We start from the raw sequence: 26,375 nt of genomic DNA on the forward strand, positions 1-26,375 counted from the left end.
TATTTTTGCATTCATTTATTTAACATTTTTGTTTCCTTCTCTTTTGGTGCAATATTAAATAAATGTACTTGAATGCAGGAGTATTAATCGTCCGTTTTCTTGAGGTCTGGAGTTTGCTCGGATGCAATATTTCGGATCCACCCCACAGCTCTGCCCAAACCCCAGCCTCCAACTCCGCCTGCTCCTTTAGGTGACTTTGTGGTGGCTTCACCAAACCCAGAGGTGGGGCTGACAGTGGGTGTGAGGGGTGGAGTCAGAGGCATGTGGTCCCAGAGTGTGTTCCCGCTGAGGGTAAGACTGGAGGTGGGAGCAGCTCCCGGGGTCATTGGGAGAGCGTTCACGTCCTCTTCTCTCAGATCCAACAGGTTCAGGTCTGATGGCAGACTGGTAGATCTGCACAGTGACGACTCGCTGGAAGAAGCACAGGGTGGAGACAAGGATTCATCTTAAGGGCAGGAATGGCAGGTGCTGATGTGTCAGTCCACCACTTTGCTACACCAAAATGTCCACTTGTATAAATCTCAAGTTCACCACAATGTTAGCATTCAGCTGAAATCACAGCTGAGCATAAGTGCAGCCAAGAGTGACGGTTTAAGGCACTGAAATTTGCTTTGTCTGCACATTTATTAAGCTTTAGACAAGAGAAATTATTATTTAACTTCATACCGGTCATAGTCCTTCTCCTTCCAAGCTTGTTGGTAAATGTCTCCAGCCATGTCGTAGAGCCAGCTCATGTCCTTTGGTACATCTGGGATCCAGTTCACAAATCTAAATAGGAACATTCAAAATCAGACGATATGACTAAGTCAAAAAAAAAAAAAAAAAAAAAAAAAAAAAAAATCCTTTTACAAATCCTACATTAAAATCTGACCCGAGTGAAAGCTGCAAACATTAGTAATGAATCGAAGTTGAAAGTTCTCAGTGTGAACAGACAAAACATAGACAAAAATCTTCTATTTGGAGGATTTTCTTGCTTTTACATCAGTAGTAAATGGAAAAGAAGCCTCAATGTGCATAATGGTATCATTCAAGTAACAAAAAAATCATGTAGCAGGTTTATTTCGTTTGGAGGCTGCAAATCAAACTAGACTGAACTCACTAGATGCTGCAGCAGACTATTATCATCCCCCAAATATTTACCTGTGGTTCATAGTCATTAAATATAGTCATCTGGGTCAAAGAGGATTTGCAGAAATCATGTGCAGCACTTGTAGTATCCTGTTTGGACTTCAGTACCAGACAGGTGGAGCCTTTGTATGGGGCCATAATTATTTACAAATGTGTGTGGAGAGTTGAGTCAATCTGTGTGTGCGTAATCAGATTTGTAAATGTGTAAAAGACTCTTAGTCATCCAACTGAAGAAGCTTCTTGAATGAGAAGCAAAACGTTAAAGTAAACGCAAGCAAGTCCAGTTGCCTACGATATAGCACTTATAATCTCTAAATGTGTGCTGAGATTTGTGCATGTGTACAGGAATCTGCAAATGGGTATTCAGAATCAGTGTGTGTGTAATCAATCACTTGTAAATGTGTTAAAAAAAAAGTGGACAGCTCTGAGTACAGGTGTGAATGCCTCTGTAGATACACAGCCTTCATACCACCAGGTGGCAGTGGCCACACTTTTGGAAACAAGATGACACAGATAAGCTTCTGATGATCTGACAATCACAGAGGAGAAATAATTTGCATGTGGTATTGTAGCAAGTTGAACACAGTCATGGTACCTCTTGGCCAGAGAGTAGGCCGACGTCACGGGCAGAGTGCAGGGAAGCTGCAGGTAGGAAGTCACTTGCTTTGGCAGGTACTCGGTCACTTGGGACAACAGTCCACTAGCTCCATGCGTCTCTTTACAGGCTTCACACAAAGCTAACATGAATACAGTGAAGAACAAACATTATTTAGGTTCACAGCATAACATTTACAGTACTGGCAGAGTGGTTCTGAATTGTTCTGCTGGATGATTTCCCTGCTGATGACAAGCACGTCAGCTGCCCCTCAGTGTCCTCTCCTTACCCTTTTTGATGTTAACTGGGAGGTTTTCTATGAGCTGTGGATCCAGCCACCCGTGCTCTTCTTGATGTGGATTCACCCCATCGTGTTGTGTGTTCTCACTGGACTTCTCAGCTTCAGTTGACTCCTTCACCTTCAGCTCACAACAAGCAAGTTTGGGTGCGTCCATCTCCAAACTCCTCAGGGGACACTCGGTGCTAATCAGATCTGTAATGGACATTTAAATTGAGATGATTTCTACAATAAGAAGCAGAGTTAGTACAAGAAATAAAAAAATAAATCTTCCCCACCTTCTGTTTACATGAATATTCAACAGTCATTATGTCCTTACTGTTCTCTTGTAGGAAGCGGAGTGCGTCTGTGTAGCCATTGTGGCAGATTTCAGCCATTGCCTGTAGAATCCAAAACATGATTGGTAGGGATGCAAGAGAAATCTGCAGGTGTTCACAGTCCATCACTATCAAATGAAATTGTTTTTGTGTGCTGTATATGTGAGGTTGCAATAACTAATTTCTGGCCTGCAGAGGGCAAAAAGTAGAAAACAAAAGACATTTCTAAGTCATTACAGAGCTGTGACCTCTCAGCCGAGCTTTGGTTCAGCAAGGACTTTGACCACAAACTTTAGAAACACATTTTCATCTCCTTTACCAAGGACAAGAAGCAACAGTAGGTTGCCCTTATGTGTGTTCCCAGCTGGTGGGTTCCAGTACAAAAGTGGGTCATGGGTCCATTCTGAATGTCCACCTCTGTCAGGGTTTCGGCTTTGCCTCTCCCTTGTGTTTCCTGTTTCCCTTTCCTAGTGTTGCACGTTTGTTTTCAGTCTGTCTCTGCGTGTTTGCTGGGCATGGCCTCCTGATTCCTGCCTCCTGATTCCTGCCTCCTGAGTGCCAGCTGCTGGGACCTGCACACCTGAACCACATCTACAATCAAGCCACTGCAGCAGAAAACCCCTGCTCAGACATCCAGACTCTGTCAGATCGGTCAGTCTCCTCTGCGGTACAGACGTCAAGGCCAACTTCTAGTTTTTTGACACTGTCTTTTTGTACTTTCAGACATCAATTCACACTCTGTTCTGTGTCTCAGGTTCACCACACCAGCCCCAACCATAACCTGCCACGTCCAGCCTTGTTCTTGTCTTCTGCTTCCGTATTTGGTCTGCTCTGCCTTCAGCTAATCTGCCTGCTCTGCTTCACCAGTCCCTGCCCATCTCAGCCATCATTTTATTCAAGCCTTCAGCTGCGCTTCTTTAAACTACAATAAACTGCCTTTAACCACTCCCCGTTTCCTGATTGTGTTTGCATTTGGGTCTTAAGTCATACTGCCACAACACTTCTCTGCATCATCTGCTGAACTTTCATAGCTTTTTTACGCACAGAGATGTCCCATATAAAACAAAACATTTTTTTTGCATGCATAAAGCAAAAATCTGTCTTTGGTTTGCAAATGCAAACATAAAAACATGATACACAGATGCAACATTAAAAGGAGCACCACATACTCACAGTGAGGACCACACCAAAGTTAAATAGTGCTAAGGTGTCAACCTGTTTTCAAAAAGTGGCTGTCCTTACTGTTTAATATATTTTATGGCAACAAGAACAAAATTTTTCTATAGATATTTTTCTTTCTTATGCCCTGCTTTGCTGAAAGTTGTGATTTAACGGATGGTTGTGGTCATCAAAGATTTTGCCACCTAAGTGTTGGACTGCTTTGCCATAGTGATAGGTCAGTGGAATTTGTTTGCAGCCTGCTGTTGTCTGCCCAGTTGAACTACTTTGGAAAGCTTTGTCCTGCACAGAATGACACAGACTTCTTTGTTTAAAGTTTGTACAAGTTGGCTGTCATGCCCCACTAAAAAGAGTAGTGGCTGGGGTGTCGGTGGCTTAGTGGATAGAGCAGGCGCCCCATATACAAGGTTGTTGCCGCAGCAGCCCAAGTTCGACTCCAGCCTGTGGCCCTTTGCTGCATGTCACTCCCTCTCTCTCTCCCCCCTCTCACACTTAGCTGTCCTATCGATTAAAGGCAAAATGGCCCACAAAAAAAAAGAGTGGTGGCTTTCAAGAAGGGGATAAAAAAGTTTTTTCAAGTGTGGAAAAAAAGGAACATTCAAAGACCATAAGGTTAATTCAAGCTCAAATTTTTGGGGAGTTTGTCCTTGTCAGTATGGAAGGAGATGTAGGCTGTACAGATTGTACATTTTATAAAGAAAATTGATTTAAATGGGCTGAAACGGGAAAAATTGATAAATGTACATAAAATGACCACTTTAAGTATTTAACATACATCAAATAAAGTTCAGTACTGTATCTTTATAATTTTTTTACTTAATCAAAACTTTTCAAATGTCTGTTATAAATGAAATAAACTGCTTCTCACTGCTGTTCAGAGTCAGTAGCTTCTGAAACATGTATGCTGTGTGTCTCACCTCAGGCTGTGGGGGGAAGAAGGTGCTCTTCACTCTGTACATGTTCTCTGAGTTGACCTGGATGCTGACGTTGTTGAAGCGCACCTCGTGGAAGTTGAGCACGGTCCCTCGAGGGCACAGATCGCTCTCACCGGCGTACGCGGAGAACGTGATCGTGTTTGTCAGGTGACACTGGGGCAGGTTGTCACTGACGGCACCGTCCACGTAATGCTGAGTGGAAAAAGAGGGTGGTGATCAGTGGGTTGGAACAGAAATTTAATTAAGGGCTCAGGATGTCATAACCACATATTTTCAAATACTCAGAACAATGAAAACTGTCCGAGATACTGTAGGCTACACTGTTTTCATGAAGATGTGATAATTATAGGACCAACCCATGTATATTACAATGCAATCACTTTTGTCTTGTACAGCCTCTTTACACTGGCTCCCAGTATGTTTACCTCCGCCAAGGAGGTTATATTTTCACCGGCGTTGGTCTGTTTGTCTGCAAAATAACTAGAAAAGTTCTGAACGGATTTTGATGAAAGATTGATAATGGGACAAGGAACAGATGATAACATTTTGGTAGTAATTGGTTGAAGCGAAGTGGATAAAATAATAAAATGGCGGGAAATCCGAGCTGCTTGGCGGAGGTCTGCGCTCTCCGAGTGCTCTAGTTTAGAATAGATTTTAAGATTTTACTGATTACTTTTAAGGCTCTCCATGGTCTCTCTCCCAGGTATATCTCCGACCTCCTAGTGCTGTACACGACAGGACGTACTTTGAGGTCCTTGGGCCCCAAGGCTCTGGAACAGTCTGCCCGAGGAAATCAGGTCGGCCAAGTCAGTGATCTTTTAAGTTCCTTCTTAAAACATACTTTTATCGGAGAGCCTTTCCTGATTTTACTTGAGTTTTAAGTTCATTTAGACTGTCTTTTATTTCCTCAGTTTTTATACACTTAAGTGATTTTATCAGTTCTTTTAAAAGTTGTTGTTTTCATGTCTTGTCTGTTTTCATTATTGACATGTAAAGCACTTTGTAACTTTTGAAAAGTGCTTTATGAATAAAGATTATTATTATTATTGTTGTTATTGTATCAAAAGTTACAACATGTTGAAACTTAATTAAATATATGTTACAATATTATAACATATCAGTCCAGTAATGTGCATATATGCCTAAACCTCCCCCTGTTTGCCAGAATTTGAATTTTGAGAGCAGTTTGAACTTTTTGGGTTGTAATACAGGGACTGCGACTGAGTGAAGCTCACCTTAAATGCTCTGGCTTAAGAGAAAACTTTGCGCGTCCTAGCTCCCTGGTTTACTCACCACTCCGCGGTAAGTTGGTGGAATAACACCACAGTAGAAAGGCACAAAGCAGCTGCATATGAGGGCCTGGAAGAAGGCACACATGACTGCAAATTATTAACATAAACACAGACTGCTTATACAGACACTTCAGATATGATGAAACTTCTGGAGAATCACTGGTCAAGGATGATGACATGGTAAACATTACACTGAAGAAATACTATAATGATGACTGTATCACTGTAGATCCTAGCTACTCTTTTTCTTTTGGCAACTCATCATGTTGGCATGTAACACACTGTATTGTCTCCTCACCTCATAACATTTGAGTATTAACACACAAACTGTAAAACATACCTCAATGAGCTCCTCTCTGCTGTCAAACTCTGACACCAGTACGTTCTTCCCATCAGACACTCTGGTCAGGGACACACAGAGCTTCCCCGACGCTCGAACGTGGGCGTCTTCTGGGAGGCTCCTCTGCAGAGAGTCCTGTACTATCTGCAGCAGGTTGTAGGCCGGGTGCAGGGGCCCCAGTTTGTGCTTCCTGCCCTCTTTTGCCATGAACATCAAGTCAGCACAGCATTTCTCTGTACAGAGGGACAAAGTGATTACAGTGAGTGTATGCATGACAGAAATGCTGAATTGTAAATATTAAGGATCGCTTCAATTTTAAGAAGCTCACAAGCTACAAAGGGTCTTTCGTAAAAGATCACACATGCACTTTGAAACAGAAATCCTGATTAATTTGTGACTTTAAGTTGAATTATCGCCCCATGCTTGTATGCCTTTGTGCACCAGTCAAGTTGAACTTATAGTTTACATCCATGTCTATGAAATCACGGATGCTTCACACACATCTCCCTCCTGGCAAATCAGAAGATCTATACAATCAGCTGTTTCAAGGAGGGCACCCAAGATCAGTGTCACGCTAATCTTGTAAATTGTAAATGTAAAATTGTTGCACATATCAGTGTAGATATTTCACAGTTAGTATATACAGAAACAAGCTTTCTCGCCTTTAAGCCGAAATGGTGTCTGCATAAACAGGACATCGAGCCGGACGGGACCATGGGCGTGGGCATGATAGATGATGTGTTATGTGTGTGACCACACCACGGGGGATTTAAAAGGTAGCTGTTAGCAGTTAGCAGCTAACTCGAAGAAGAAAAATCAGTCATGAATGTTCGCAAATTGGAAAAAAAATTACGTGACGGAGCTCCTTACCCTCTGAGCAGAGGATGAGATCAGCTGTCACATAACAGAGATGGTAAATGACTGTTATTGCTATGTTATGTCATCGTTGTTGCTTAGAAAGTGCTACCAACACGTACATTTTATGTCACACTAAAGGCCAACTCTGTTGTGTTACATGTCACGCCCGTCAAGCCTCTTTTTGTTTGTGTGATGCCAGAATGCATCACGTTGCTGCCGTTTTTTGGTTCCTTATAAAAATGCAAAGGAGGTATAAAGACGGGACTTATAGTACAATCTCTGTGTAAAAAGGACCGATTATCCGAAGCTAGGTTGCGGGGCCGGAGGCTGAGCAAAAGCATTCCAGAAATCCCTTTACCCAGCAATGCTTTCCAGCACCTCCTGGGGGACGATCTGAGGCCAGATGAGATAAGTAATCCCTCCAACATGTCCTGGGTCTGCCCCGAGGCCTCCTACCAGTTGGACGTGCTCAGAACACCTCTAACGGGAGGCACCCAGGAGGCATCCTGATCAGATGCCCGAATCACCTCAACTGACGCCTCTGACACAAAGGAGCAGCTGCTCTACTCCGAGCTCCCTCCAGATGTCCGAGCTCCTCACCCTATCTCTAAGGCTGAGCCCAGCCACCCTTCGGAGGAAACTCATTTCAGCTGCTTGTATCCGCGATCTCATTCTTTTGGTCACTACCCAGAGCTCATGACCATAGGTGAAGGTTGGGGTATAGATGGACCAGTAAATCAAAAACTTTGCCTTCCAGCTCAGCTCCCTCTTTACCACGACAGTGCAGCACAGCACCCACATCATTGCAGACGCTGCGCCAAACCGCCAGACCATCCCACGCTCAATTCTACCCTCACTCGTGAACAAGACCCTGAGATACTTTAACTCCCTCACTTGGGGCAGAAACTTACTCCCAACCCGGAGCTCCACCCTCTCATCCAAATTTGGTCAATTCTGGCTCCAAAAACAGGAAGGGCGACGGTTGAAATGCCAAATTCAAGGCTTCAAAATGGCAGTCCACAAACCAATATGTGACATTATGGTTGCTACATACATGATATTATACAGTCTATGCTATAAACAGATAAACAGACTTTGTACAAGGTGCAGTCCTGAAAACAGGTGTGCAGTTAAGATCACAATGAAGGCAAAGTTCGGAATTCGAAGTTGGGTGTGGTCCAAGCAAAGTCTGCGGAAGCAGCGGGTAGGAAGTAGCCTGGAAGGGGGCTTTGCCCCCCGCCACAACACACACTTGACGGCCCTGACCCACATACTGGAGTGATCCCATCAAAAGCTAGTCTGTAGTTGGTTTTGTATTTTGAGATGTCCAAATGAGATGAAACCATAGCTACAAATCCAAAGGTCAAAATGTCAGCAGAGGCTTTCTGATATGTATGACCATGAGGAGGCTAATGAAGTTAATGTGGGTACAAGCAGTGATGCCTTTTAGATACTAATCTGTCATGGAAGAGACAGAAGAATCACACACACAAAAGAAGAAGCAGAATGAATGTCAAAACTTCATACATGGTGTTGACAGTGGCACTGCAATTTGGGATTTACCAAACTACAAAGCTGCCTGGTGCATAAGATCATTGCCGAATTACACAATAAAATGTCTTGATTGATATGACATTATGAATATTGTTTCATAATATAATCCGGCATGTTTGCTAATTACAAGACAGCCTTAAAACAGCAGATTTTTGAATGAAGTCTGGTCATGAAGCTCACCTAAGGGGATTCCCAGAGTGAGAACAGCAGCCATCAAAGCACCTGCAGACGCTCCATAGATTTTAGACGCATCTTGTATGAAGCGAGGGAAATGTTCAAGGATGCAGCTGCTGGCTCCAACATAATAAATCCCCATAAAACCACATCCTGCAAAGGAGATGCTCCACTCTTTCTCCAGATCAATCATCCTCTCGGGTTCAACTCCACCGCACACACTAACAAGTAAAAGTCTCAACTAGTTGACATGTAAAATCAAAATGATGCAGATCACCGTTGACCAAGCGCCACCTCCACATCACCTGCAAACATCCAAAGGTGAGATGATAACCAACTGTTGCGTAATGGTGTTAATCAAGAACTCTTCTCCTATTGGCTGGGGCGGTCACGTGACAACAGAATGGGGTCGCAGCCATAGATATCTGCAGAAGCCACTGTCATCAACTTTTTAAAACTTGCGCAGGGTTTGTTATTATATCCCCCAGCACCATATCCAGACTCTGTCGAATACATCTTTTTGTTTTTAAAATGAGCATCCCAGTGGTGGACTTCGGCGCATACAGCCTGAGCAAAGAAGATATTACAGAGGAGCAGATGCACAAGTTGAGCCAAGAGCTGAAAACAGCTTTTACGCAAGTTGGTTTTGTGTATCTGAAGAATACTGGGATAACTGAGGAGGAGGTGAGGATTACTTTGTTGAGGTATTCAGATCATTTACTTAATTAAAAGTAGTGCCACACCTTGAAAATACTCCATTACAGGTAAAAGGCGTGCCTGCAAAAGTGCTACCAGCAAAAGTGACTTCAAGTATCAGAAGTAAAAGTACTCATTATGCAGTAAAATGTTCCCTGTCAGTGATGTACTATACTATCTGATGATTTTGGATTAGTATGCATTAACTGCATGTGTCATTTTACTGCTGTAGATGTTTTAGGTTGTGCTTATTTGACCTCTTTTATATTTTGTAGGGTAGTTTAATCTGCAGCAGTGGGTTATATTCTGTTAGCTGTCCTGTGAGGACTTTGTATTTCTAAAAAAGTTCATGGTGTCAGAAAAACAACCTGTTTTCAGCTTTGTGACGATGCATTTCCCAGCTGATCCAAGAGGGTTTCAATGCTTTATTTAGCTCAAGAAGAAGGAAAATGTTCTCAACACATACAGGAACATTTAATCTTGCAGTTTATCAGAAAAAATGGGATGAAAAGATGTGATCTGAAAAGTAACTAAAGCTGTAATCATCATGTATTCATCTACAAATTCATGTAAATAAAGTCACAGCCTCTCACTGAAAATGGCAGATACTTGAATACTACAGTGCAAAACATTACAATTAAGTAATTTAACACAACGTAGACACTACAGTCAGAAAAAGGTTCAGGCTGAAGCTACAGCTTGTAACACCAACCCTTTTGATAGCACATCATATTCAGCACCAATAAAACAAATCAAAACAGGCAAACAAGGTGAAATACAACACAAAAAAACAATTTATAAAAGGCAACTTACACACTTTTAAGTTCCTGTACCCTGTTCTTGTAAGTCAATATCACAGTCTAATCATTAACAGTTATAGTTGATCAATACGTTATATTTTAACTTTTGTTTAATCTTCTGCATGCTCAGTGCAATGGTTTTTTCCACACATGAATTACTGTCTGATAAGCTGGACTCAAACAGGCAAACTGAACACTAAAACCAGTAAACAGACTGTACACACAGGTGTTAAAAACATTGGATAAACAGTCAAATACATATTGAAAATTTTTAACAAAATATCATTTTTTTTAATTGGGAAAATATGATCAAATTTGCCGATATTTTTCTTGTATATGAAATTCTTTATGGCCTGGCAGACCCTCCACTCAATGAATTCAGTAAACAAAATCAGAACTCATCTACCAGATCTATCTTCAGGGGGGATTGTAAAATACCGCACAGAAAGAGCAGCTTTGGTCAGTCAGCCTTTTCCAATCGAACAGCACACATCTGGAACATTGATCCCACATTCTCTAAATCAAAATGGTGGCTACTGGACAATCAAACATGTTGTCATGATCTGAATTAATGGTTAAGTCCTCATTTCATTACTGTATGTTAGGGCTATGTGCTTTTGTATAGTATGTTTTCCTAAATGTCACTGTCTTGCTATTTGTGCTTGTGTGCTGTTGTCCTTGCTTATTTGCTTTGTTTTGTGCTCATGTGTGTTTGTTTGTGGCTACATGCTTTGGTCTATGCTGTGTTTTATGCTGTACTTTTGTGTAGTACATTCTTAATGTTTTAGGTTATATGGTTATGGCATTGTTTTATTAATAGTGCCTCTGTCTTGTTCTTTCCTATGTGCCTTGTTATGTGCTTTTGTCTTTGGTTATGTGTTTGCTCTGTGCTTATGTGCCCTTCTATGGAGATGCCATCAATCTGCTTTTAACTGTGCTTATGTGTTTCTGTGCTTTTGCATGTTATTTTGTCTTTTTCTGACATGCACTTACACCATCAACCTGCCAGGGACTGCAGATGAAAATTAGCCTGTATGGCTAAATCTGGCACATTTACATGGCTTAAGTGATCGTGTTCATTAAAGGGACATTGTGTAACATTTTCAGTTGTTTATTGGCAAAAATTGATGTCTGCATTCATAAATATGTCATCACTGGTGTACTATTACCTCCACCAATAATCTGACTTATTCTGGTAAAAGGAGAATTTCAGATTTGTTTGTACATTGTGCGGGTAAGTCGTCTGTGGGGTTCCATTACGTTTCGCCATCTTGAGAATACACCCGCCAGCAAGGGACATACAGCACCACCCTCTGCGTTTTCGTTGAGAGCCAGGCCAGCACTGCGTGACTGAGGAGCCTAAGGAGAGGAGCAAGAGGCGCTTCGCTACTACCCTGGCAAATTTGAAACAAAGTCCCACTCTTTGAGCATAATGCAGGATCATGCATATGCAGCATCATGGGAGACGAGAAAGCGCAAAAGGGAATATAAAAGGCAGCGTGACCGGCGAATTAAAAAGACGAAGGCCCACATCGGGGTAGCCTTTCCCAGGTAGAGAGAGCTGCTGAGGGAGAATGGTAATGCAATCACAGGCCAGCGCCGCTGTTGGCTGTTAGCCGCTGTTAGCGGCCAGTCGCTAACAGCCTCATCCCTCTCCTCGCATCACTGCGCCGCTGTTAGCTGTTAGCGCTGGCCTGTGATTGTATTACCTTTCTCCTTCAGCAGCTCTCTCCACCTGGGAAAGGCAGCCCCAATGCTGACCCTTGTTTTTTTAATTCGCCGGTCACGCTGCCTTTTTAATTCCCTTCCTGAGCCTGAATGAATACTCTATGTAGTATCGGATGACATGGTTTCATCAGTGTTATCATAGCTTTTTGGTACACAGCGGCTACCGTTGTTGCAATACGTGTTTGAAACAGTGAGGCGCTAGCGTGCGCCATCTGTTTGAATGCAATATATGATTTCAGCGTTGTTTTATAGCTGACCAAATGCTCAAATTTCAGAGTCTTTAATAAATAGTGAGTTTGTTGGTTCTCTGTTTGAGGTTTTGTTCACAATTCTTATGGGTCTCTTTTGAAGTAAGAAACAGCATAAAATGGCCATACTCGAGTACAGTCCAAGTACTTTGAATTTGTATTTGAGTACAGTACTCAGGTGGAATGTGTCCTTTCTCCTGGTTCCTTTGGATAGGTGGATCGTGTTATGGCTGTATCGAAGACATTCTTCCTGCAGGCAGATGAAGCGAAACGACCTTTCAGCAGGACAAACTTTGCAGTCAGTCCTAACCACGGCTGGGTGTCTGTGGAGACTGAGAGGTAGGAATCAGAAAATGAACACAACACACTTATTATCTGCATAGTTTGCTCGTTTTCAATTTAAATAACTTTTTTTCAGGTTGAATCCACGTCGACCTGGAGACCTAAAGGAGGCATTCAACATTTCTTCGTTTCACCCTGACATTGTAAGATTCTCTATCAATCTTTGACAGATTTTTATTACATAACAGATTGGTGCTTATTTATTTGTAGTTGTTTAGAGTTCAAAGTACAAGTTACACTATAATTTTTTTATTTTACCAGATAAAGTTCTGTTACAACGCAATTCATACATTTGTCTGCTAATGTTATCGGCAGATATTGATTTATCAGCGATATATTAGTAGGCTTATTGCCACATAAAGAAAACAGGAAATTACAGGACAGAAATGTCATATGTTTCCCAATTACATATCGACCAGAAAGTAGAATTAAGTCCGTCATATTCATGTAGCCCATATCACAAATCACAATTTTAGTGCTCCTAAGGTCCAGTGTGTAGGATTGAGGGGGATATATTGGCAGAAATTGAATATAATATGATGATTATATTTTCTTTATTGTATAATCACCTGCAGATAAGAATGGTAGTGTTTTTCGTAGCCCAGAATAGACAAACCAAACATTTGCTCTAGATAGGGCCATTCTAGCAGCCCTTCCTTGATGAGAACTTCAGAAAAACACAGATTTTTACAAAACTGCATTATTAAGTGTTTTTACCGGTTTTAATCACCGGGTGCGTTTGTTTTGGAGAGGAACAGACCTCTGCAGATAAATCAGCTCCCAGTAAAAACCTCCTTAATGTCTGGATCTTAAGCCATCAGGGAAAAAAAGGTGACACACATTAGCAGGTGCTGGGCAAGCAACCCATCCCTGAAAAGCCAAACAGCATTGGGGAACACTGATTTTCAATTTGAAACTGCTGTATTCAGTGTTTTTACTGGTTTTAATCATCTAAACTGCCCCAATTTAGCTCCAGGTAAAAACTTCCTGGACAATGATCTTTAAGGCATCCTAACTTGGGGGAGTTTCAGATGGTTGCAATTAGCGATCCTCACCACTAGAGGCCACTAAATCCCCCTAAAGCCTACTCACTATTTCTTTAAAATCTGCAAAGCATTCCATTTCCCTCTCAGTTTTTAGAATGTGCCTTTGTTTCCCCCAATAAGACCATGAAAGTAGCAGAAGACTTTTATTTTGACAAAATAAAAGACACTTTCAACATAAATTGATGCATTAAAGGTGCAAATTGCTGCATAGAAATTCACCAGAATGCAGAAAATCAGGCGTTTGACACTCAAAATTTCTTGGGAGAAGACCCATAGACTGTGTACCATATGGGAAGTAGTCACCATGACGTCACCCATTGGTTTATGGACTCCCGTTTTAAAGCCTCAAATTTGACATGTCTGCTGTTGCCATCTTTTCCATAATTTCCAAATTTGGACAAGAGGGTGGAGAATCCTCTGACTCATAGACTGCGGTGACGCCTTGCAGACAGCGTGTAACTCAAGTGGACCCACCTTTAAGTATGCGTAACTTAAAGCCTTAATTAAATGTAAACAGGTGAGTTATATAAAAAATCAACCCCTGTACAGTTGTCATGAATGTTAACATTAGCTTTAGAGACAAAAACTGTTTTTTTGTACCAGGCTGTAACATGTTTATTTAGCTGTAAAGTTGGGCATTTTAACATGGGGGTCTATGGGGATTGACTCGCTCTTGGAGCCAGCTTCAAGTGGCCATTAGGGGAACTGCAGTTTTTTGCACTTTTGCTTTGGCTTTCAGCCTCGGAGGTTACCCTCAGTTGAAAACAATTAGAAACAAGTTTATTTTTCAAGTTTCTTGCACAGCCAATATTATCTGTCCTGGTCTAAACTCTTTGGTTATGTTATGTAAAAATAAAAAATAAAAAGAAAGGTTTATAAAGATTTTCTAACTTTCAAATATTAGTGTCAGCTCCATAAATCCAGTATCAGGCTGGCTCTAAATAAGTTTTAAATTCAGATATTAAAAGATAAAACCCAACCCAGCAACAGCCTGTTCGCCCTGCTGCGATACAGACCAATCTTCTGTACTACCACCAGGCCTCCACACTCATCCTCCGTACGCCACCATAAAAAATAGTTTGGTTTAGTTTTTCTCTGTATAACCTAAAGGGACCACAACCTGTATGTCCGTGTATGATCCTGTGATGTAGATTGCCAATAAACAAACCTTGAACCTTCTGCTGTAGAAATGGCCGCCAGCTATAAAAGGATTCCAGGAGATCCAGACGTCTTTCTTCCACCACTGTAAAGAGTTGAGTCTTCGTGTGCTGAGGGTCATGGCCCACAGCCTGGGTCTGGACCCGGAGGTGTTCCTGAGTGCACACCGATTCATAGGAAGTATGTACACTTTACATTACATTACATTACATTTATTTAGCTGATGCTTTTATTCAAAATGACTTAAAATAAAAACATGCAATCATGTGAACCCAAAAAGTGTACATGAACCTAATCAATATGCTGATTGAGTGCAACATTTAGAGACAGTTTGAGACAAATAAAGAGGTGGGTTTCTTTACACTCACTGCTCTCACTACAGAATCTGCTGTTGTTGCTAGGGCTCAAGCTAATGACAGTCAGTGAGTCTGTATCAGCTGATATGTGGCAACACTGTGATCCCGTTGTTTATCTGCATGGAGTCTTTCTGAGCATGTGAGGACCTTTTCAGGCACATGTCACATTCATGACATTGTATTCTGCTGAGCAGGTCAAATTAAGGAGACCTGCTCATGGGCACGGTGATGACAGCTTCTCAGCTAGTCTTGTGATTAAAACCTTTGTTGGTCTAAAAAACTTCACAGTAATAACACTCTGAATTAACATTGTCAACCCTCTGGTCACTCTGGTTATTCAGAAAAAAATCAGTATTCCTACTAGGCTGTTTACATGGCTAATGAAAACGAGTAATTAATATTCCTGTCTACATGCATACATTACAACTAACGTTCCTCAACACGTTGCTTATTATTTCAAAATATGGAAAAGTTAAACATCTAGAACCGCTCGTGCCATTTTGCGTCTTTGCATCAAAATAGAATTTATTTTCAAGTTCAACAAAGGTGGACTTGTTCAATTGTGGAACACAGCCTTACTCTGTTGGTCGGGTTGTGATATTTGCACATATCCAAAAACCTGTTAATATCCAAGTCTTTCGTAATGTTTAAAAGTAGGTGTATTTCTTCTTCCAGGCAGAAATGTGGTCACTTTCATGCATGTATTTCTACACCAGCCTTGCAAACTGTTGGCAGTTTGGTTTGTGTATGATGCAACCATCCACACACAGAGCCAATTGTAAACAGACGAGAGGTGGTGTGTTGCAAACTGCAGTAAAAATCCAGAATCCGCTGTATACCTGTCTAAAGAATGCGCCTAAAACCCAAATAATACTGGCATATCCCACATGTTTTAATCGGAAAATACTCAAAGGCATTTGACACTGTTGATCACAACATCCTTATTGCAAATTACAGAAATATGGCTTTCATGATGTTGCTTTAAAATGGCTGCTTGATATTTAATGGAAAGAGAACAGTCCCTATTAATAGGTATGATTCAAATAGAGCCAAGCTACTTTGTGGAGTACCTCAGGGCTCCATTCTTGGACCTCTTTTGTTCTTGATTTACATAAATGACCTACACAGGGTCTTCCATCTCTACTATCATCATCTACATTGTGCATGGACACTTTCAAGGAAACAATATACAAACAATATATATAAACAATAAACAATATACAACAATATATACCCCACACAAGCTCATATTTTCATGAACAGTTCCACTATAAAGTAAATCCTCAGACAGTCAAGCCTTGGTCTTGTTGTTATACCTCAACCACGAACACCATGACCCCCAGTATAGTACCGAATCCCCACTGTAAACTCTTGTGATACTACCACCGTACGTAATGTACCAGGCAGGTTTTAACAGTGTCATCGTGTGTCCTCTAGCTGGTGAGAATGGCACAACTCTGCGGTCTCTGTACTACCCACCAATAAACCATGAGACAGTAAAGGAGGGTCAGCTGCGATGTGGTGAACATTCGGACTATGGCAGCATCACCCTGTTGTTTCAGTCTTCTGGGGGTCTGCAGGTAAAACCATTCACATCTCTACCAGTGGCACCTCCAGAAAGTTCTCTTTTCAGTGGCCACATGGGGCTACTGAAAAGCTTGGGGTGGCACAACGAAACCAAAACTCATAACTGAATTAAAGTCAAGGATTACCAAACTGGAAATGTGTTTTTTTTTATATACTTTTACTTTTTATATTTTTTTTATATTTTTTTAATACTTGTTACAGTTAAAGAAATCTTTAGGCAATGTAATCCTCCTGACACTTGTTAACCTTCAGGTACGCACACGTTCAGGGGAATTCATCACTCCTTCCAAGGTCCCCGGAGCCGTCCTCATCAATATTGCTGACTTGATGCAGCGCTGGACCAGTGATGAGTTTGTCTCCGTGGTGAGTTCAGACGAACTCTTTGCAGATATGTTTCACAGCTTTTGTTGAATTAACTGTTTGTATTACAACGATATAAGATTAATGACCAGACTGGGCATGTTTTAGCTTCCCCTCCCAGCCCCTCAGGCACTTCAGCCAAAATCTGGGGTTTAGTTACTCTGTAATCAGGGGGGGACCAGAGGATGGCTTCTACACTTGCCCAGGCCTCCTCTGATATCAGCAGCTACCTCAGTATGAGTGCAATATGAGCGCAGTGCAAAGCAGTGGCCATGAGCTAGCCAGTTGGATATGAACCCGCACTAACATGCACATGCAGCTGGTCCGGCTTAGCACAACAAAACACAGAGAAGCTTGAACTGGTGACTGAATTCACTGCTCAGGATGCCGTCATCACGCCACTGTACCTTTACATAGCAAATAGTGGTTTCCTGCTATATTAATGCTCTAAATGTCACATACAGAACTTTTAACTTCTGAATAAATTCAAAAAGTTACACCATTTATATTATTTAGATTTATACAATGACAGTTGTCCCCTTTTCCTCAGCTCCACAGAGTTTTGCTGCCCCCTGCTGGAGACTCCAGCGGACGTCAGTCTCTGGCTTTCTTTGTCCAGCCGGATGATGAGGCTCTGATCACCTGCTGCGATGGCTCCAACAAATACCCTCCAGTTACAGGAGGTGGATACCTCAACCAGCGCCTCAAAGCCTCATACGAACAAAACTGAATCTCTGCCCATCACTTCATCTGGACACAACTGTCGATTACAGACTTGGAAAGTCTTTTATCATGTTTTATTATAGAGTCACTTTTATCAAACTGATCAATGTGTCACTTTGGATCCCATGTTGCTTTTTAAATTGTGAATATGATTGTGAGTATGATGTTGTTTTTTTAGATAATCAGTGAGCGAGTGTGTATGATTTTAAAAAAAAAAAAAAAAGACACACAAACCTCAAACTTGCAAGCTCATTCACTTTATTGTCCACATTCAAACCTTGTACGCCATAACAGGTTCATGAATTCCTTACACAGGACTTTGGGCGGTGGATTGATTTAAATGTTTATTAAAAGCGACGTAAGAAATAATATCAACTCATTTATTATACCTCAATTACTCAACAGATTGACCATCTTTGAGTCCTTAAATTTGACCCTTTGACTCTTTTTGGTAGTTTAATTAAAGTTTCTCATCTCCTATGACAGACACCAGGGCAAATTCAACCTGCTGCAGTACCATTTACAGTGGTGTGGAGAATTAATAAACATTATTCTATCATGAAAAAATGACAAATTCACAGTCACACAGTACACACACACAACCACTTCAGAATCCACACAATCATCACTCTTAACACCAGCACAATTATATTAAATTAAAAGATTTAAATAAATGTAACTTTATCTGTAAACTAAATATGTTCTTCAATCATTTAGTCCAAAGGATGTTTGCATTTTTTGTAGAAAATAACGTTCAGAAGAAATTTTCAGCTCTGTGTACATGAATAAGTTTCAAAAGGTCTTAAAAAACAAAATGATCACTGGAGAGAACTGTGGGTGACGTTTGCAGCCTGCAGTCCTTGTAAGAGCTTATATAAAACAATTAAGAGGTATCAGAGAACTAAATCACCTGTGATCCTAAGTGCTATATCGTAGGCAACTGGACTTGCTTGAGTTTCTTGAGACGTTTAACCTCTCATCACGTGATTCCAACGACTCTGTAAGAGTTCACACCCACAGTGTAAAGCCTGCAACTCCACACAGCCCGTTCGAACTGAATGAAAGGTCAAACGTCTTCAAGGAACTCAAGCAAGTCCAGTTGCTTATGATATAGCATTTCAGATTACCATGACCTGGGTGACTGAGAATATTTACCAACAAAATCACCTGTGATTTTTTTAAATAGTGATTAATAGCATACGTTTCAGCCCAGAGGAAAGTGCAATTAAAACATAAGATCTCTTATTTATCCAGACATAACTGAGTTCAATATAACATAAATATGAGATTTGGACTAATTTCTCATGCTTCTTAAATTTAGCTCCTGAAAAATAGTCTTCCTCTCATCTTAGCCTGAATTTGAGATATTAAAAAGCGCTTTTAACTCTCTTAATCTTTATCTGTCTGAAGTAATCAGCTCTTGAGGTAACAGTAAGATCCAAAAAAACTTGATTGCCTCATAAATGAGCCTGTACAATCTCAGAAATTTGTCTCAGTGATTAAATTCAAGTCTCAACTCTATGTATCTGTTCTCAGATTTAAGAAACCTCTGAGACACCTATGAGCTTAGCAAAAGAACTCCTGCTGATTTATTCTTTGCTCCTCATTTCTCCTGAGAGGAGGTTGAGAATTTAGTCATCTCCAAATAAGAAGCTGATTTATTTCTGATGAGACAAAGAAAAGACTACTGTAAGCTGCAAAATTTTCCTCTGGGAAACCATCATACATACACATGGTCACATTTTAAAAGGAAACCAGTGTGAAAATAGACATGGTGATATGCAAGTTATTAAAGAAACAATATTTTATAGATCCAGAATGTTTGTAAGTAAACGTGCAGAAAATATTTCTCATATATTACTACATGAAAAAAAGCAAATAGGACCATTTTCTTCTCGAGCCAGCAGCGCTACATAAACTCTAAAGTTTCTGATATTCATTTCCATGACATAATCTGCTCTATTTAATAGAATAAATAAATCATTTTCAAAGTATTTCCTCTAGGAGACAATATCAGTGACAATGAACTACAGTGTGTGCACTAAACAAAACATTCACTTTTCAGCCCCCCCAAAGCACTTCCCATGGAGAACAAAGTCCTTGCTGTGATAAAAGATCAAAATGACAAAACAAAAGGGCCGATTGTTCACGAAGAAAACTGGAGCAGATCCACATTTCTGATTTATGCGGCCCAATTGGGCATAATGGGCACTGGCACCGAATCAGAAGCCTGAAATCAGATTTTCTTATGTGCTCTTAATATTTAGGCAGATTTTTTTTTATCAAGTGGTATTTTGAAAATCCTAAACACAAATGTAAAATTGGAATCATTACAAGGGAAACACACACAAACACACACGCTCACTGGCATCCATACAGCACACAGAGGATTGAGGCCTGCTAAGAGTGTCCTGGCACAGGTACATCTTGCTGCTGGTGACCAGGGGGCAGTGGTTGACTGTTGGCTGGTACGACTGGTGCTGGTTCACCTTCAGCTACAGGAGCGACCGGCTCTGCAACACAGAGTCACATTGGTACAAGATGATGGCTTGTGTTCACAGTCCTGTCCACTTGTGATCAGATCACCCAAGATGCATGTTATTAACAGGTGTAAACAGGGTCTTTCTGATAATACTGCTGGAGGCGCACAATTTGGGCACTCCACTGATTGTACAAATAAAACTCAGTTTACTTGTCACAACTGTGACTTATCAGCCTGTGAAAACAGTTACATAATCTCTTCTGTGGCTCTATCTCTCAACTTTAAACAACTATAAAAGTCTGTGTTCTGCATCAACTCTCCTTGGTTAAATTAAGTTCAGACAATAATCATTGCAATGTTATACTTACGTTTGACTTCAGCTTTTAGCCTTTCCATTTCTTCTACTGCCTGAGAAAACAAGATAGAAAATGTTTGAGCATCACAAACTTCGTGGGAACCTCTGCTCAGTTTAATGTAAATATTTTGTAAGAACACAGCAGCACTATAACTGAACCGTAAGTTACAGTTTTAGATGCCAATATATCCCCTGAGTCATGATAAAAAAAATAGCTGAATCCTGTTTGCTTTAACCTGCCCACTGCATCTCAAACTTGGCAGCAGTAAGTGCTGAACATGCAAAGAACCTACAGAATAATGTCTGAGTGCAGCTCAACAGTGCTGCTTCACCTATATAGAAGTTTCACATATAAACAAATATGCATATCATTAATTACAACTTATTTAAAGGAATATTTCATCCCCTAATTGATCATTTGGATATCAATTACTCACCCTGTGTTACGTTGAATGCATTAAGAAAATTTAGTGATTCTCGCAAGCCTCCACAGTGAATGAAGAATCCAAAAAAGGAGTCAATTTTTGAACTATTTGCTGTTTAACAACTGCAAAACTATATAACAACATCAGTGCAGCATAATCCAAGTCTTGTTTATCCAGTTTTATGTTCAGTACTTCACAAACATGTATTTTCACTAAAACCTCAAATTTGTAACTAAACTGAAAGTGAAACTTATCCATGCTCTCTTCAAGGCCAGACTCCATTGACAAAAACAGTAATTTTACCTCGCTAAACACAGGAGCTGCTGATCTACGGCTGCCAAAGTCACACAATAACACAAAATAACTAACCGATCGAGGCAGCAGTAGACCAGCAGCTCCCGTGTTTAGCAAAGTAAAATTACTGTTTTTGCCAATGAAGTCTGGATTTAAAGGCAGCATAGATAAGTGTCACTTTTAGAAACAGTATATAAATAATAAATAGTACGGTTTTAGTGAAAATGCATGTGTTTAGGATGTACTGAGCACACCACTGGATAAATTAGACTTGGATAATACTGCAGGACTTCTAATGTTATTAAACACAGACACAAAAATGTTCTCAATTTTTGGATTCTTCATCAAAGTTCTCTTCCTGAATTCAAAGTAACACAAGATGAGTAACTGATATACAAATGATCATTTGGGGCTTGAAGTATTCCTTTAAAATAACTATGAGTTACTGTGTGAGTATTACTCCACCTGATTGCACCTGTAAATAATTTGTTTTTTTAGTTCACCTGCTGTAGCCCCATCTTCTGAGCATTAAGTTCTTCCTGTTTCCTTTCGAGCTCCTCCCTCTGTTTCTGCAGCTCGGCTGACTTCTGGTTGATATCGTTCTCTTCGTTGACCAGATGCTGTTCATACTCTCTCAGCTCCTCCTCGGTGTAAAGGGGGCTTTTATCTAAAGTCTGAGGAGGGCAGGGAATTATGGGATGTAATGAATTTAATATGGAATAGGATGATTGACAGCCCCAACTGTGTCACATGGTTTTAAATTAGGCAATCTGCAAAAGGACTGTTTACTACCTTGCATTTGTACGACTTTAATCAGTTCAGAGAAGCTTTCCAACTGATGGTTAGTTGAGTTTAACATTGATAAAATACACTAACATGACAGCTAAGTCAACCAAACTTTGACTCAACTCAGTAAACATCATCTTCTCAAGAGAAACTTAGCATTTTTTTCCTATAAAATCTAGCTCTTACCTCCCACTCATCTTTCTCCAAGAACTCCTCCTTCTTCGTGGCCGCTATGAACTCGTTCAGTGACACGAGTCTGTCTTTATCAGTGTCCACCTGAAGATCAACACACAAAGCTGCTTTAATCAACATCAGGGTCAATAAATGGTCTTGAACATTGATTGTAAGCCATAGGAAAGTTTCAACTTTTAAACTCTGTGCTAAAACACTGCCTGTTACTGTTAAGCATAACTAGTCCATCAATGACAATTCGAGTGATATCTGACACACTACTGTTCTGATTTCGACACTGCTCAGATGGATAATGAATTTTTGCACTGTATTTTAGTGCTTTCATTATGCTTTTTACTGACTGTATTAAAATGATGCTGTATCATTTGTAGGACCTGATCAGGGCTGATCATCACTGTATCAACAATTATTGGCTCACCTCATTCATAACGTGTTCTCTCATTCGCAGTCTCTCTTCCTCCATTTCAACCATGTCATCTTCTTCATTTTCGGGGTTGTACACCTTCTCAAGCTTGGAGACACACACAGATGCAAATTTTACCTCGAAAGTTTCTTCATTTATGTTACAATATATCATAAAACATGCAGCGCGAGGGCAGTTAGACATAAATCCATGAACATAAATACCTCTTTAGTGAAGAGAGCTTCAAGCTCGCTCTCATCAAAGAAGCCATCTCCATTGGTGTCTGCCACACAAAACAAATTACTGGAATGAACACATAATTTTACCCATAGATTGTTTCATCACAGACATATCAGATTAGTATTATGTCAACAGTGTGAGGCTATATGGTGCTCACTGGATCATTGGTCTATGCACAACACATTCGGCCACAAAGATCCTTTTTGGATGAGGTCGTTAGCCGTCCTTGGTTCTTTAGACACATATAGGGTCTCTGGTTACCGTGCATTTTGAAGAAGGTCTTGGGATCAAAGTTATCTGGGTCCAAACCATCTGACTCCTGCCACACCTCCTTCAGCTGGTCCTCACTGCCCTGCACACACCATACACCACAGCAGGTGTCAGTTTATCTTCGAGCACATCACCTCATAGTTTCCTTCGGGGTGTCTTTTATGCTTTTTTTTTTAATCAACCCTCCCATGATCATTTATATCAAACCTCAGTAATCTGCAATCTTCTTTTTAATGCTAAACTAAATGAGTTATAATCTGTATTTGCATATATTAATTTCATTACAGCAGGAGTCTTACCGGGTGGTTGATTTTCGGATGGTCGGCATGTTTCTTTCTCATCTCCTCGTAGTGCTGCTCCTCCTTCTTTCGGTCCTCCTCATTCATGGCCTTCAGACGTTCCCTCCTCTCGTGCTCCTTCATCATTTCATATCTCTTGAATTCATCGTGGCGGTCCTTGTCAAAGTTCTCCAGGTCTTTGGTCGCCTATAAACAAAAACAAAAAGAGGAGAAGGGGAAATTCGCACCTGGATTTTACTGCTTATACTGGTACACTTGCTTTTCTGGAGTTGAACAGAAGTGGTGTAATCGGACTTGCCGTGGTAACGCTAGAGCAAACTGCCTGGCTGAATGAATTTCAGTTCCATAGCTCACACAAGGTATTTAATGAAGTGATGTCCCAGGTAGGATCAATCAAACATGGTCCTTGTGTTTAGCTCATGCAGTGCACATCACACTAATTGTTAAGTGCTTATATATGCAGTATCTAATGGGTGCTAATGATGTACTAATGCACCTCTGTTCTGCCCTACAAAGCCACTCAGCAGCAGCAGCAGTAACAGCCTGGATAGTAAAACTGAGAGTCCTTTATGTCTTTAATATTATACCTTTGATCCCAGTGAATCTGATACTATTGTTTTGGACTGATTTGTGTGAGAGGAACTTGCAGATGAGTCTTTATTCTACAGTCCTGCCTGGTTTTGCCTGGCACATACAGTTCCCACACATTTTTACCAATGAATTTTCCAAACTTTTCGATAATATTTTACCCCATTTCCGTGACTTTATTCAAGTTGTTTAAAATGGGTATGCCTATTTAGTGATACAGCTATGCATTATTAAACATGCACGTCCTAGCAAACTGCTAGTGCTTGCCAACTTTACTCGCTCAGACATTCCAGCTGCCACCATCCAGCTGCATATGCCAATACACCAGATCTGCACATATGGGTGCTTTACAAAACGTAAAGGACACTTTTAGGGTGATATTAAAACCGAAGATGCTGTAGATGTCAATGCAATTTGAGTTGTGTTTGCATTGTAATTTTGACAAGTGTGCATGCATTTATTGCTTGTTAAACAAACATTTGTTTTATGGGCATATCTAATAATTCTTCTGTGACCTTGGCCTGAACTTGGGCTTAAGCGATACCTTAATAAATTAAGGTTTGTTGGCATCATGTCCCTTCAAGTCCTCCCCCCACCAAGTGGATCGATGATCCATCAGCCTAGCCGAATATTGCTTATCGAAACATCTACCTACGTGTATAGATGTCCGGATCACAATGACACCTGGTGATTTAATCAAATACATTTGATTGTTTGCATTTCACAAAGCAGCCCCAGGGCATACACAGTAAATAATGACATGCATTGAACTGTACACTCTACTGTAAAACCAGAATGATGTGCAAACCCTGTGAACTGACTTCCCCTTTGTTTTTTATAGTTAACAGGAAACATGTTGTTCTTTCAAACTCTCAACACAAAGCTGTGACTGCCTCAAAGTTATTACTTCTACAATCTAAAAATACCGGAGAGGTCAATACAGGTAACATGTGAGTGATCGAGAGATGCAGCTCACAGTGTGACACCTGTAATTCTCTCCAGGCTCTTCCATACTAATTATGGATATAATATAAGGCAGGGTGTTCTTTACTGTGATTACAGGTTTGACTGTGATAAACAGCAGTACAGTGTAGAAGTACCTGGCTCAGAAAAAGGTAAAAAATCTTAGTTATCCAAGGGTCTAAGACAAAAAGCAGGAACAATCCCAATCTCCAACAAAATGTAGAAATCTGTATCTAAGATAACCTGCGTGTGTGTGTGTGGCCGCAACATGTCGAGTGTATGTGGGATGAAGTCTGACAACAAATTTTTTGATACTTGTGCTACATGAGCAGTCAAGGCTACAACAGTTATTCCTCTGAAATGAGTCTTTATTTAATATTTTAACTGTACCGATTGGATGAGGCTGTCCAGGTCCTCCACCTCAAAAGTGTTGGGGTTCATATGGTTGAGGTGGTCAAACTGTTTGAGCAGGGCCTGGTGGTCCACTGTCCGGCCTGCAAGGGAGGGAATGATGATATGTTTTATTTAACTGTAAAGCAGTTAGATCAAGTGTTTTGCAGTTATAGAAACAAAATATGAAACAGATATTTTACTTATCTTAGACTGCATTCACTAAAAACTATGGTGATGTCATTTACATGCATAGATCTTCAGGTGTTTCCACATATAGTCCTTTTAAAACAAACCAAACTCAGTCCTCTTAAAGTGCACCAAAAAGTGGACCAACAGAAAAGGGACTCAGTTCTTTTTCTGTTCACATCATCAGTTCGTTTGAAAGAGGACTCAGCTCTCTCTCTGGTCCACTTCAGCTCTGATGGGGCCTCAGTCCTCTTTCTGTTCACAATGTATATATAATATATATTGATGAAGTTTTGTTTTTACTTTGACATGGCACTGCAGTGCAGTTATGAAGCCCCTCGCTTTCCGATGAACTTAAAATTGGAGTAAAACCTTAGTGTTTCTGTGCTGTAGACTGTTGCCGTTTGATGTATTCTACATTCCACATGAGGACACGTGCAGTATCTTCCGTGGACCAAACTACTCCTCATCCCGCGTCCTTGCAAGCCTTACAGGATGACATGGTTTTGCCTGTTTTTTCCAGCGTCCCTGTGCAATAGCATGTGATCTAGAGGGCTGAATACAATGGCAAAAAGCAAAAAGAACCTTTGTGTTCACAGTGCACAGGTTAAGCAAACCTCACGGTGGACGTGAAGCGGACTGTACTCAGACCACCTCCTGATGTAGTCTATCATGCTGCCTTGGGGTTTGAAACTGGTGCAAGCTTCCATACACATCATTGCAAATCAATTTTTAGAATATAACAATTTTTACTGCAAAAATCTTTATTCTAATCTTAATCATAG

At 40.6% G+C, this 26,375-nt stretch overlaps 3 protein-coding genes across 4 annotated transcripts in view; 1 reads left to right on the forward strand and 2 right to left on the reverse strand.

Moving 5' to 3' along the window:
* On the reverse strand, positions 1-10,276 carry LOC117262194 (patatin-like phospholipase domain-containing protein 2). Of its 2 annotated transcripts, none has more exons than XM_078167742.1 (9): positions 10,180-10,276; positions 6,085-6,317; positions 5,746-5,811; positions 4,435-4,644; positions 2,341-2,401; positions 2,013-2,216; positions 1,724-1,865; positions 667-768; positions 1-411 (listed from the first exon to the last, which is right to left on the reverse strand). In XM_078167742.1, the coding sequence occupies exons 2-9, from the start codon at positions 6,295-6,297 to the stop codon at positions 84-86; spliced, it is 1,326 nt and encodes a 441-aa protein (XP_078023868.1). In that variant the 5' UTR covers positions 6,298-6,317; positions 10,180-10,276; the 3' UTR covers positions 1-83. The 2 variants fall into 2 exon arrangements, with proteins under 2 accessions (XP_078023868.1, XP_033490856.2); XM_033634965.2 differs by lacking the exon at positions 10,180-10,276 and adding an exon at positions 8,677-8,988.
* On the forward strand, positions 9,074-18,664 carry LOC117262197 (uncharacterized). The gene is made up of 7 exons (XM_033634968.2): positions 9,074-9,354; positions 12,357-12,481; positions 12,561-12,627; positions 14,718-14,868; positions 16,482-16,624; positions 16,884-16,994; positions 17,542-18,664. Exons 1-7 carry the CDS (start codon positions 9,202-9,204, stop codon positions 17,719-17,721), a joined length of 930 nt encoding a protein of 309 aa, XP_033490859.1. The 5' UTR covers positions 9,074-9,201; the 3' UTR covers positions 17,722-18,664.
* nucb2b (nucleobindin 2b) overlaps positions 17,956-26,375 on the reverse strand; it is an 11,990-nt gene continuing 3,570 nt past the window's right edge. The window contains exons 5-13 of the mRNA XM_033634966.2: positions 25,402-25,505; positions 23,461-23,646; positions 23,153-23,243; positions 22,876-22,934; positions 22,667-22,759; positions 22,243-22,332; positions 21,774-21,944; positions 20,565-20,604; positions 17,956-20,227 (exon numbers count right to left, since the gene is read on the reverse strand). Coding sequence (XP_033490857.1) covers positions 20,115-20,227; positions 20,565-20,604; positions 21,774-21,944; positions 22,243-22,332; positions 22,667-22,759; positions 22,876-22,934; positions 23,153-23,243; positions 23,461-23,646; positions 25,402-25,505 — 947 coding nt within the window. The 3' untranslated portion in view covers positions 17,956-20,114. The remainder of the gene's footprint in view (positions 20,228-20,564; positions 20,605-21,773; positions 21,945-22,242; positions 22,333-22,666; positions 22,760-22,875; positions 22,935-23,152; positions 23,244-23,460; positions 23,647-25,401; positions 25,506-26,375) is intronic.

The sequence above is a fragment of the Epinephelus lanceolatus genome, chromosome 5 (assembly GCF_041903045.1).
Source record: "Epinephelus lanceolatus isolate andai-2023 chromosome 5, ASM4190304v1, whole genome shotgun sequence".
Classification (NCBI taxonomy): Eukaryota; Metazoa; Chordata; class Actinopteri; order Perciformes; family Serranidae; genus Epinephelus; species Epinephelus lanceolatus.

Excerpts from the sequence above, each read along its gene's own strand:
- LOC117262194 (XM_033634965.2), bottom strand. The coding sequence starts at position 8,863 with ATGATTGATCTGGAGAAAGAGTGGAGCATCTCCTTTGCAGGATGTGGT. Across the intron at positions 4,645-5,745 it reads CACCAACTTACCGCGGAGTG|CATTACGTGGACGGTGCCGT; the intron begins GTGAGTAAACCA and ends TTTTCCACTCAG. Across the intron at positions 1,866-2,012 it reads CCCAGTTAACATCAAAAAGG|CTTTGTGTGAAGCCTGTAAA; the intron begins GTAAGGAGAGGA and ends TATTCATGTTAG.
- LOC117262197 (XM_033634968.2), top strand. The coding sequence starts at position 9,202 with ATGAGCATCCCAGTGGTGGACTTCGGCGCATACAGCCTGAGCAAAGAA. Across the intron at positions 14,869-16,481 it reads TGCACACCGATTCATAGGAA|CTGGTGAGAATGGCACAACT; the intron begins GTATGTACACTT and ends TGTGTCCTCTAG. Across the intron at positions 16,625-16,883 it reads AGTCTTCTGGGGGTCTGCAG|GTACGCACACGTTCAGGGGA; the intron begins GTAAAACCATTC and ends GTTAACCTTCAG.